The sequence below is a fragment of the Equus caballus genome, chromosome 25 (genome assembly GCF_041296265.1).
Source record: "Equus caballus isolate H_3958 breed thoroughbred chromosome 25, TB-T2T, whole genome shotgun sequence".
Classification (NCBI taxonomy): domain Eukaryota; kingdom Metazoa; phylum Chordata; class Mammalia; order Perissodactyla; family Equidae; genus Equus; species Equus caballus.
The window spans coordinates 46954476-46965743 of NC_091708.1; the positions used below are offsets into that span (position 1 = coordinate 46954476).

The following is an 11268-nucleotide window of genomic DNA, read 5'->3' on the forward strand; positions in this document are numbered from 1 at the left end:
TTAGACAAGTCTGGAAAAACTGAAGCCAGTTTATCTTCGTATATTGCTCCCTTCCTATCCTTTTTCAGGAAATCCAGCCAGATGCTAAACAGCCCTATCTATCTATCCTTCAAGACTCTTCACCTCTCGTGCATGGTCCCCATCTCTCAGTCTCTCTGGGCTGTATTCTGGGTAATTTCCTAAGCTCTGTCTTTCAATTCACTAAATCTCTTTTCAGCTGTGCTGAAAATTTTCACCTGAAGTTTAGTCCATTTGGGTTTTTAATTACATTTTTTTTAATTTTTAGAAGTTGTATTTGATTCTTTTTCATCCTTTATTGGTCACTTTCACAGAATAAAAGATTATAGTTTGTTATAGAATAAGAAACTATAGGGGCTGGCCTGGTGGCACAGCAGTTAAGTTTGCGTGCTCCACTTCAGTGGCCCAGGGTTCACTGGTTCGGATCCCGGGTGCGGACCTAGGCACTGCTTGTCAAGCCATGCTGTGGCAGGCGTCCCACATATAAAATAGAGGAAGAAGGGCATGGATGTGAGCTGAGGGCCAGTCTTCCTCAGCAAAAACAGGAGGATTGGCAGCAGATGTTAGCTCAGGGCTAATCTTCTGCAAAAAAAATAAAAATAAAAAAAAAACTATAAAGACTATTCCTTGTTCATATTTTCAAGGATCTTTTATTCCTTTAGATAAAACATAGTTATATTCTCTATCTGATAATTCCAGTATCTGGAACGTCTACAGAACCCATCTCTTGTTTCTGCTGGCCCTCATGGTGGATTATTTCCTTGTGGTATGTGTCCACAATTTTTAACCTGGAGGTACTCATTTTCTTCAGAACTTGATTGACATCGAATCCTTGAGGCTTCGTGAAGCTGCATCCTTCTAGATTCGCAACCTGGGCGACCCCCCCTCCCAGGACATTGGGCAATGCCTGGAGACATTTTGGTTGTCACAACTGAGAGTGTGTGTGTGTGCTGTTGGCATCTGCTGGATAGAGGCCAGGGATGCTGCCAAACGTCCTACAGTGCACGGGGCTTACTCTGAGTCCCACAGAGACTTCCTCTGCCCCAGACATCCCTCTTGTGAGGCTGAGAGCCTGTTCAAGAGGATGAGTGTTTGCTTCTGCCACTCACGCAGGCCCTGCCAACCTGGGGCCACTTAAAATTCTCCCCTGAGGTCTCTAGGGTGAGACGGGTAGCCTGGTTTCAGGCTGCAAACGAAGAGGACATGTTTTTCCACCCTGCACGGAACACCAGGGCTGAGAGGGCCCTCTCCTCAGTCGCCTTCTGCTTAGCCAGCTCCTTTCACATCCACCCTGCAGCTGAAGGTTGTGAGGTTTTCTGATGAAAGTCAGCCTGGGCAGACACTATGTTCCATCTCCTGCCTCCCAAGTTCTGTGAAGACATCAGAGGGAAAGCAGGATGCCCCAGGCCTGGCAGACACCCTCAGGGGAACGCTGGCCACCCCCTGCTTGCCCCAAGGCACCACCTTCCCTGTTGTGGCCTCTGCAGATTCCTTCACTGCTTGTCTGCCTGGAGGGCTGGGACAAGGGCTGGTAGGATCAAGCTCCATGAGGCAGGAATGGCAGGAACAGCATGGACAAAGCCCAGAGATGGGAAAGGCTCTGCTCAGCTGCAGCCCGGGCTACTGGAGGGACTCAGGTGGGGCCTGTGGAGGCCACACTGTTTGGGGCCTGGATTTGCTCTGAGTGATGGGGTCATGGAAGAGTCAGGGGCAGAGGAAGGTGCAGTTTTCAGTTCTGGAAATGTCGGGGGCTGTGTTTGGAGAACCTGTGAGCAGAGGGACTCCTAGTGAGGGTGGGCTTGGGGCCTGGGCTGGTGTGGGGGGACTGGTTGTGGGATGGAAGGGGAGTGGCAGATTTGGGGAGGTCCTGGTAGGTAGGCCCCACCCTGACGATTGGGAGGATCTCTCCTGGCTGGCAGTGGTCTAACCACTGCACCACAGGTCTGCTGGGTGCTGGAGGCTATCTTGCCCTTTAGGGCCTGCTCCTCTTCCTGTTTCCCCTCCCAGGGAGCCTGCCCAGGAGGTCTAGGCTGGGGGGTGGTATAGGGTCTCAGGCCCCTAGGAGAACCCACACCCATCCTCCGAGGAGGGCCGTGTGCACACTGGGCTGATTTGGGCCTGACTTGGGATGCTCGCCCCCCAGGCCCTGAGCGCAGTAGGGTCAGTGGCTGGTCCAGGTTGCTGCTGGCAGGTTAGCACAGAGCTGGGGCTGGAAGGGAGCACCTGGCCTGCAGCCAGGATCCCTTCCCTGTGGCCGGGGTGTCTTCCAGGGCTGCGCCCAACCTCTCCAGGTGTGCTCCTGTGCCCCATGCATGCCCACCCCCCGCATCTGCGGCCCTCTCCCTCATAACCTGTCCTTGATGTCACTGTGCCCTTGCCTTGGGGGTCCCCGTGGGGATGGCAGCACAGAGCACTGGGCCTCTCCTGGGGTGGAGGTGCCGTTAGCAGGCCCAGCTGAGCAGGTGTCTCCCAGCCTTTTCCTGAGCTCTGTGGTTCCCCTTTTCCATGGCTGAGCGGAAGTGTTCTCTCCCAGCCCAGACCTGGGGCCAAACTAGGGGTTGGGGGGTGGAGGTGTGAGAGGCCCCCGTACCTGGGCAATCAGTTGGGTGGGCTGTGGTGGGGGTGCTTGGCCTATAGGAGGTGGCTATGGTCCCAGGAGCCACCCCGTGACCATAGCCTGCTCACGTGGCCTTGCGGGCACAGGCCCTGAGCCTGGGTCACATGTTGCTCTGTGGAGTCTTGGCCAGGAGGGATGACAGCTAACCCAAGTTGGTTTAGGGTCTGAGGTCTGTGGGGAGGGGGTAAGCAGCCTTGGCCCAGGCATGAACCCTGACCACCATCCTGGGGAGCTCCCCCAGAACTCCACGCAGGCAGACCCTCCTCTTAGAGGCCATTTCCCACCCCTACCATCTTCCCCCGCTGAGGGGCGGCCCCCTAATGTGGGTGCCCTGGGTTGAGGGAAGATGCCCTTGGGCCCTCGGGTGTCCCAGCCCATCCCAGAGTCCCCTCCTGCCGGCCCCCATCTGAGACCTGCGGTGGGGGCTCCAGGCAGGGCCTATGACAGTGCACGCAGCACCCTCTGCTGGCCGCTTTCAGGAGTGCAGCCTAGTGTGACCAGTACCTTTTCCTGGAGACCCCAGGTCCAAGAGGCAGGCCAACTGTAAACGTGGGCGGGCTCCCGACAAGCCCAGCCTGCCAGGGCTACCCGAGATCCGGTAAACACGAGGAGGGGCCCCCACTGTCGACCGACAGTGGCAGTAGCAGCTTCAGATTGTGTCGGCAGGATGAAGCCCCGCCCCAGTCCAGCCTGGGAGGCCAGGACCAAGTCAGCGTGCCGGGCTGCAGCACATCTAGGGAGCAGCCCACCTGCTGGCTCCACTTGGGGTTGGGGGCGTCTGGGGCACCCCAGATGGGAAGAGAGGAGGGAGGGCTGTGTCCAGGCCGGCCGGGTGGTCTTCAGCCTGAGAGGTGGAGTCAAGGGGGTACCCACCCGGGGCTGAGTGCCAGGCCGGGCTGAGGGGCCCAGTGTCTGTGTCCGTGCCTGTGGCAGCTAGATGAAGGTGGAGTCCAGAGGCCCAGTGTCCTGCTGGCTGAGGGCACGTGCCTCAAATAGCTGCTTGATGAGGGCAGATTTCTCCTGCTCCAGCTGCGTGATTCGTTCGCTCTTGTCGGTCACCTCCTGGGCAGGCGGGAGGATGGTCAGGGCCTGTGGGGCCTGCAGCCCCCCGCCCCACACCTCTCCCCACAGCTCACCTGGGTGAGGAGCCGGTTCTGCTCCTTCAGCATGAGGATGGTCTGCTGCTGCCAGCTGGGAGCCGAGGGTGAGGCGGGGGCCGGGGCAGGGCACGGGGGCCCCGAGGACGAGGACAGAGCCTACGGGAGGGCACGCCGGGAGCCGAGGGTGAGGCGGGGGCCGGGGCAGGGCACGGGGGCCCCGAGGACGAGGACAGAGCCTACGGGGGGGCACGGTCAGGCAGGCCCGGCATTCCCCAGCACAGCCTCTAGGACAAGGGTGAGGGGTGGCCCCAAGCTGGGCCTGGGCCCTGGGTGGTCCATGGGACACTCACCCTGCTGGCACAGGCCACAGCCAGCAGCTCCCCCAGGCACCGGGCCACCTCCTGTACCTTGGGCAGCAGCTGCCCCAGCGGGCGGGGGCTCCCCTCAGCCCCAAAGTCCTGGGAGGAAAGCAGGGGAGGGGTGATCAGAGAGCAGGGCCAGCCCAGGTCAGCCACTGTGCCTGGATGGGTCCCCCAGATGGCACTCCCCACGGATGACCCCCTGAAGTTACTGCTCAGAGCCAAGGGGGAGCCCAGGGGTGTTGCCGGTGGGGGACATCCGCCCTAGGGCACCTCAGGTCCTGGGGGGACATCACAGCAGGGGATGGCCTGGCACCCTGGGTGAATGGGTCAGGCCTACACCCGCCCGGGGTGGTTGGGGTTAGGTGGGTGGTCACTGTGTGTGTGCATGGCGGGGGTAAGGGTCCCTTTGTCTGGGGACAGCCTGACCCCAGGCAGTGTCACTCACAGTGCTGGCCCTGCTCTGGCCCAGGCGGCGCTGGCGCTCCTGCACGTGCTGCAGCTGCTGCTGGTACCAGTCCCGGCCGTGCGCCATCATCTCCAGACCCTGCAGCAGCACCTCCTTCTCCCGCTCCAGCTCCTTCATCTGCTTCAGCTGCCACACACAGGACACACACATGCCAACGAGCACACGTGCAGCACACGCCTGTGCGCCCACGTATGTGTGCCGGGAGCCACAGCCGTGCACTCAGACCAGCCCACACAGGCACACACGTGCACACACCTGCGCAAGTGAGCCCCTGCATGCCTCTGCGTTGGGGGGCACAGCCCCATCCCTCCTCCCAGGAGGGTCCTGGGCTCCCTTAGCCCCTCCACACAGGCTTCCCCAGGGGAACAGGTGGCTGTCCCCAGCTCAGAGCCCCACTCATTCTGGTGAGCGGTGAGCACGCGGCTGGTGAACGGGGCTTAGCTGGCAGAGGTGAGCCTCAGGAAGCAGGTGCGGAGGGCACTGCTGAGGACGGGCCGAGCCCACTGCCACGGCACACCCAGGCCACCTTCCCCCTAGAAGACTTCTTGACCTGACCCCGGGCCGTCCCTCAGGTGGATTCAAGCCGGGTGAGGAGGCACATTTAGAACTGACTGGTGTTCCTACCATAGGCCCCCCAGAACCCAAGCCTGGCTGCCCTCTCCCAGGCAGAGGGGTGGTCCAGGAGACCAACTGTGGGGGCTGAGTCCAATTCCAGGCAAGACAGAGAGTCCCTCAGAGCCCCAGGGCCCCACTCACCAGATCACAGTCCACACCGTTGGTGATGGTGTGCCTCCGACGCTCCCCTCGAGCACGGGGGGCCCGCTGGGAGTCCCCCACACCTAGCTCCCGGGCCCTGCAGGCCATTGCACCTGCAGCAGAAGAGGCGAGGGACTGCCTGGTCAAGCTCAACCCCCCGACAAGGCCTGGCTTCCAGGTCCGTCTCAGATGCCCCCATACAACCAACCCCAGCAATGCATGCCTATGGGGTCATCAGCAACTCAGGGCCTCTGCCACCCCATTTCAGTCCAGCCCTGGGGGTGCGGGCACCGGCCTAGCCTGGCCCATACCTCACCTCTGTGCCTAGCTGGGGTCTGGTCCCCCACCAGCTCCCCTCGCACCTGCCTTGGGGAGGGCCATGTGGCTGCTGACACCCCACACATGCACACACACTCCGGTGTGAGCTCCCTGAGGGCAGGGGCTTCATCCGGCTTGTCGGGGCGCCCCCAGTGCCTAGAATACTTCGGGCACACCTTGGGGGCTCAAAGGCTGCTGAATACGAAGCTAGCGAGCGGGGCTGCTGGTCCTCCCGACTCCTCTCCTTATCTGCACGGGCCCTTAAGGGTAACTGGGGTTCAAGGAGGTGAAATGTGGGGCATGGCTGGTGAGACCTAACTTTCCCCAGGAAGGTGATCATGGTATAAAGTTAGTCCCCACAGAAGTGCAAACACAGTGCACTCAGCAGGTGACTTAGGAGTTCCCACAGCACATGTGTCCACCTGCAGTTTGCTTGGGGCTGGAAAGCCAGGCACTTCCCTGTGGGAGCCTCCAGGAGGGCCAGTGGCTTCCTCGGGGGACATGGGAGTATGCACAGGGCTGCCCAGGAGGGGAGGAGTGGGTGCAGGTGTGGGGGAGGGCACCCCTGGCTCTCTAGCCCTGTCCCCGGCACCAGGCTCACCCTCGCAGGCCATGCCCCCAGCACCTGGCAATGGGAGTGGGCAGGTGATGCAAGAAGGGGGTGCAGGTGTGCCTGGCAGGGACATGCCCAGAGAGTTGGCACCAGGTGGCTATGTGGGCTGCCAGCCAGACCTAGCAGACAGGCTCCAAGCAGGCCCAGAGTTCATGTTCCAACCTGCTGTGCAGCCGGCAGAGAAGGTACAGACAGAGGGGGGCCCCCGGAAGACCTGGGCCTGGTCTTTACTATCAAGTCTGCAGGGCAGCTCCTGGGTTCCCAGTGACGGCACCTGACATCCAGCTGGACGACTGAGCTAGCAGTCTACCTACGGCGCCTGGCCAGCCTGGGGTGCATACTGAGCCCCAAAAGGGGACAAGGAAGGAGGGCCTGGATCTGTGGGGGCCTCTGTGTATGCGTGGCTTTCTCTTCCTGGGGAGATGGGAGGTCTTGGAGCTCTAGATTTGGTACCTCAAGAGCATGCCACACCCCTTTTCTGGGCCTCTGCCTGTAAAAGGTGACAGTGAGAGCCACGGCCTGAGGCTTACAGAGGAATCCGTGCTGATGCTTCCCCCGGGTGGGCATGGCCACATGCCTGGCCCTCAGAGGGGTGCACTAACTGACCCAGTGGCAGAGCAGGCCTGGACCACAGGCCTGAGGCCTCCAAACCCCGATCCCATGGCTGATTTCCAACTGTGTGCAGTCACATGGATGGCAGTGGCCCAGTGCTCTAGGCCAGCGACATCCAGAAGCTCCCCTCACACACACCATGGGGACAGGGAGGCTGGGCAGTGAGGAGCAGGGAGAGCCTGGATCAGCTCACCAGGGAAGCCAGGGGCCACTAAGACTCCAAGTGGCCCTCATGGGGCTGGGGAACATGCCTGAGGCTGGATGGGGTGGGGGTGGGGAGGTCCAGCTAGGCTGGCAGAGTGGTGGGCAGCACAAAAAGGGCTGGCAGCTGCCGTGGGTGGAAGGCCTGCACCTGGCAGGCATGTGTGTAGGCTGAATGAGCTGAGCGGCCTGGCTCCGCCCCCAGCCATAATGCAGGTCCTGTTCCCAGGGCAGGCACTGGGGGGACAAACAGGGGACCATTCAGCCATCTCCTGTCTCTGCCAATTGGACCGGAAGCCAGAAGAGGAGCCTGCCGGCCATCCCCAGGGGCTGTGGTCTGTGTCCCTCCCAGGTGTCAGTGGCGGCACAGCCCCACAGGCCTCGAAGACTGGGCTGGAGACCCACCCACCGCTCTGCTCTTCCTGGCACCTGGGCCACGTCCTCCTGGACCACCCCCAACAGCTCCTGCCTACCCCGGCCTCGGTGGGGGACAGTGGGTCCACCCTCTTGGCCAAGCTGTCAGACGGAGAAGGACCCAAGAAAGCAGCAAGGGCCCCTGCCAGTCTGGGGGGCCCTCTCTCATCTGCACTAGTGGAAGCCAACTGTGTCTAAGCAGTAACCAGAGATGAGCCAGAGGGCCCAGGTGGTCCCAGGTGTGAGGCAGGTATTGGAGGTGGAGAGCCTCCTCACGCCACGTAGAGGTCCCCAGTGTCCAACTCAGGACTGACACAGGGCGGGTTCCTGGTGTGGCTTCCCGAGTCACCCCAGCCCCTTGGCCCTGGTAGCCTCACGCTGTGTCGGAGGAGGGGCTGGCTTGCCTCCTGGTCCCTGAGCACTCCAGGACAGGCACGAGGCCTCTTTCTCTCCAGGTCGCAAGGCGCGTTCCAGGCTCAGGAAGAGCTGCCCGCCCCGTCCGCCGGCCCTGGTGGGAGATGCGCAGGCAATCCCTCTCAGGCTCTGGCCTTGGGAGAGGCCAGGGGCTGCCCGACACTCACCAGCGTCCGCGCTTGGGCTCCGCTCCAGCGCCGCCCCCTGGGGCCGCTCGGGCTCCGCGGGGCCGGGCGCCGCCTCGGCCTGGCAGCACAGCTTCTCTAGGATCCGGGTCGCGCCGCTTGGGCCGGCCGGCGAGGGGCGCGCGCCCAGCGGCAGAGGCTTCCTCTCCAGGACCGTCCGCGGCTCGTCGGCCGGTGCAAACACCAGGCGCTGCGGCGGCAGCTGGCCCCCGGGCCGCGCCGGGCAGCCTCCCCGGGCCGGGGCGCGCGCCTGGCCCCGCGGGCCGCCGTCGGCGCTCAGCAGCGAGGTGCGCAGGCCGGCCACGAAGCGCTCGAAGGTGAGGTAGCCGCTGGCCGGGGCCACCTGGCGCAGGCCCTCGAGCACGCCGCGGGGCAGCTCGCGCGCGTCGGCGCCCTGCCAGCGGGACTCGATTTCGCGCAGGTGCACGTAGCCCCGCTGCCGGTCGTCCAGGATGTCGAAGAGGGTGCGCAGGCTCTGCAGGAAGGCGCGCGGCAGCCCCTCGGTGCCCGGCGCGGGTGCGGCGGGCGGCCCGCGGCCCGGCTCGGCCATCGCGGCTCCGGCCATGGGCGCCCGCTGGTCGGGCTCCGTCCTGGGCGCGCCCGGGGCTGGGTCCCCGCGCGGCTGGACGGCGGGGCCCGGCCGGCGCGCGCAACCGGCCGCTACAATAGCTGCTACTTTTTGAATGGGCCTCCTCGTGGCGTCAACCCCTCATTAGCATTCGCGGCGGCCATTGGCTGAGGCTGGCCCATCTCCTCCCCGATTGGCTGAGAGGTCGCCAGCCAGGTTTGATTTTCCGGCCGAGGGGCCAGCGCCCGGCGCGCTCCCGCCGCGGTGCTGAGAGGGACCGCGGTCCCAGCGCTGGCGGGGGGCGGGATCCCCCACCTCTGCCTCGCTCCCGGCCTCACGGACCCCCTTCTGCTCCCCACCCCGACCACACCAGGCCTCTCGCCGCAGATCAGCCCTTTCTGGGGTTGACTGCCCTGCCCACCCCTCCGAGGGGCGAAGCCTGGCCCCCTGATGAAAACCTGTCCCCAGGTGGCCTCGTAGGACAAGGATGCGGAGCGTACCCGCTCCGAGGGTCCACCTTCTCCCTCTAGCTCCCCCGGCACTCTTCGCTGAGGGTCCCCTGGCACAGGCACCGCCGACTCTGGGGCCCCTTTCTCTTGCGCCAGGCGGGCCCCAAGAGGATTGTGGGTTCCAGCCAGCTGGGCGCTTCCGCTCACAGAGGCCTCTCTGTCCCCACCGCTTCTAGCTCCTCCACTGGCCCCTTGGGACAGCCTGGCCTTTCCTGACGGCTGCAGGACAAAGCCACTTTTTCCTGTGTCCCCAGATCCCCATCTGGTGACCAGTTCCCTTCTGCTCCCAAGGTCCTCTGCTCCAACTGCTTCTTCTGGCTGGATACCTCTTCCAGCTGCTCTCCTGTCTCTCAGGTCTCCTCAGGCCTGCCAGGCAGCCCTGTGTCCCCGGAGGCCCCTGCCTTATTTCCAGCAGGATCCACTCATTCCATCTCATCATTCTGGGACAGAGCCAGGGCTTAGCCTGTGGTCCTGTTGTGGGAGCCCATCTCAGGACTGACTAGTGGGAGAAGCTAAGGAGGTGCCCAAGATGCAGTCTGCCTGGAGCCTCTGCCTTACCATTGCCTGTCCTCCAGGCCCTGCCCTGGTCCCCATACCTCCTCCAATGGTCTTGCCAGACGTCCCCATGCCATGGGCACCTTGCCCCTGAGCAATGCCCATGTGTTATCTGCGGCTCTGTAAGCAGACCATCCATCTTCAGGGATAAATCAGCAAAGAATTGCCAAACACCCCCTCCAGACAGGCACAGGGCTCGCCTCAGCCCAAGGCACTGGTGCCTGTATCTCAGGCTGTAAGAGCCCTGGCCAGGGAGTATCCAGGGTCCACTTCTCCCCTGGGGTTACTCCTCAAGGTTGGGGCTCCTTTGTGGTAAGGGATTTTGGGGGTACCTAGAAAGCTGTGAGCCCGGAGTCACCCCGTAGAGCCTGGTGCATCCTGCCTTCCCCTTTAGTGGCAGGATTGGTCAAAATTCTAGGACAGCATTCAAGCCATTTGTCCTGCAGTTCACCTCCACCCTCCTACTGTCCTCCCAGCACCCCTAGTCCCCCATCCTTAGGGAACCCGGCATTTCCTCACCTCTGAGCCATTGCACATGGCGGCTTTCCCACCAGGAATGCCCCTCCCTGTCTGCTCCTGGCTGATCCCTGTGCATCCTCCAGAACTCTGCTCAAGTACCTGAACCCCCCGCCCCCAAATTCTGGCTGGGTGCCCTGACATTCAAAGCATGGGGCTGCTTTCTTCCAGCAGGTCAGGGCCACCTTAAGGCCTGGCTCAGGGTGGGTGCTCATCCTGGGGGTCACAGCGAAAACGCCATCCTTGGCTGGGACACTTGCCAGGGTGGGGCCTGGGGGATGGGGAGGCCTGGGGACAGCTCTGTGGGGGTTAGCATGGGTGTGGAGGCCAGCGGCCAACAGCAAACAACACTGCTACAGCTCAGGACAGCATGGCCAGCGGTGCCCAGGCCAGATCAGGGTCCCTGTGAGCCTGAGCCCATCGTGTAGGGAAAACAAGGGCTTCTCAGAGTGTCTGGAGCCGAGGGGGTGGTGGCCTCTGCTGGTCCTTGGTCTGTGGGCTTCCCTGTGGCCCCTGGCTAGCACAGGAGGAAGGTACAGAAGAAACCGGAGTCAGTGGCAGCTCTGGGTGTGGGACTAAGGTGTGGCCCATGTGCTTCTTATCTTGAACTCTGGTCATTTCCTCCTTCCACTTTCCAGTCTGGCCCCCAACACTTTCCTACCTCTGTAGCTTTCAGCTTTGCTGTCACCCTGGGGGGGCTTCCCAGTGCCCCAGACCAGGCGGGTCCCTGTGGCCCCTGTACTTTTTGAGTTGCCCATCCCAGTCACAATTATGTTCTCACTGTGCGAGCCTGGAGCTCCTTGAAGGTGTCCAGGAGGTCATTGCCCACCTCTGCCTCATTGGCACCCCCACCTGTCTGCACCCCTGTCTGCCCAGTGGGTCAGCTCCCTTCTCCTGGCCGTGCATGTGCCTCTGGCTGCACAGTCCCGATTGTCCAAACTCTTCTGATGTCAGCCCCACTCCCACTTTGAGGTGGGATTTGGGGGTCACCCTGACCAACATGGCCCCGAGTTCATGTTCTAACACCTGCCTTCAAGGGCACAG

The 11268-nt window shown here is 62.5% G+C and overlaps 1 protein-coding gene across 1 annotated transcript; it reads right to left on the minus strand.

Annotated features, from left to right (window-relative positions):
- Positions 1 to 269: 269 nt before the first annotated feature.
- On the minus strand, positions 270 to 8766 carry SAPCD2 (suppressor APC domain containing 2). The gene is made up of 6 exons (XM_001917502.5): positions 8059 to 8766; positions 5320 to 5432; positions 4543 to 4689; positions 4086 to 4193; positions 3772 to 3891; positions 270 to 3697 (listed from the first exon to the last, which is right to left on the minus strand). Exons 1-6 carry the CDS (start codon positions 8639 to 8641, stop codon positions 3569 to 3571), a joined length of 1200 nt encoding a protein of 399 aa, XP_001917537.2. The 5' UTR covers positions 8642 to 8766; the 3' UTR covers positions 270 to 3568.
- Positions 8767 to 11268: the final 2502 nt, after the last annotated feature.

What these genes read in the sequence shown, in the direction of transcription:
- SAPCD2 (XM_001917502.5), bottom strand. Translation starts at nt 8,641, where the DNA reads ATGGCCGGAGCCGCGATGGCCGAGCCGGGCCGCGGGCCGCCCGCCGCA. An exon ending in GAGCCCAAGCGCGGACGCTG is followed by an intron (nt 5,433 to 8,058) that starts GTGAGTGTCGGG and finishes CTTCTGCTGCAG; the next exon opens with GTGCAATGGCCTGCAGGGCC. An exon ending in AGAACCGGCTCCTCACCCAG is followed by an intron (nt 3,698 to 3,771) that starts GTGAGCTGTGGG and finishes CCGCCTGCCCAG; the next exon opens with GAGGTGACCGACAAGAGCGA.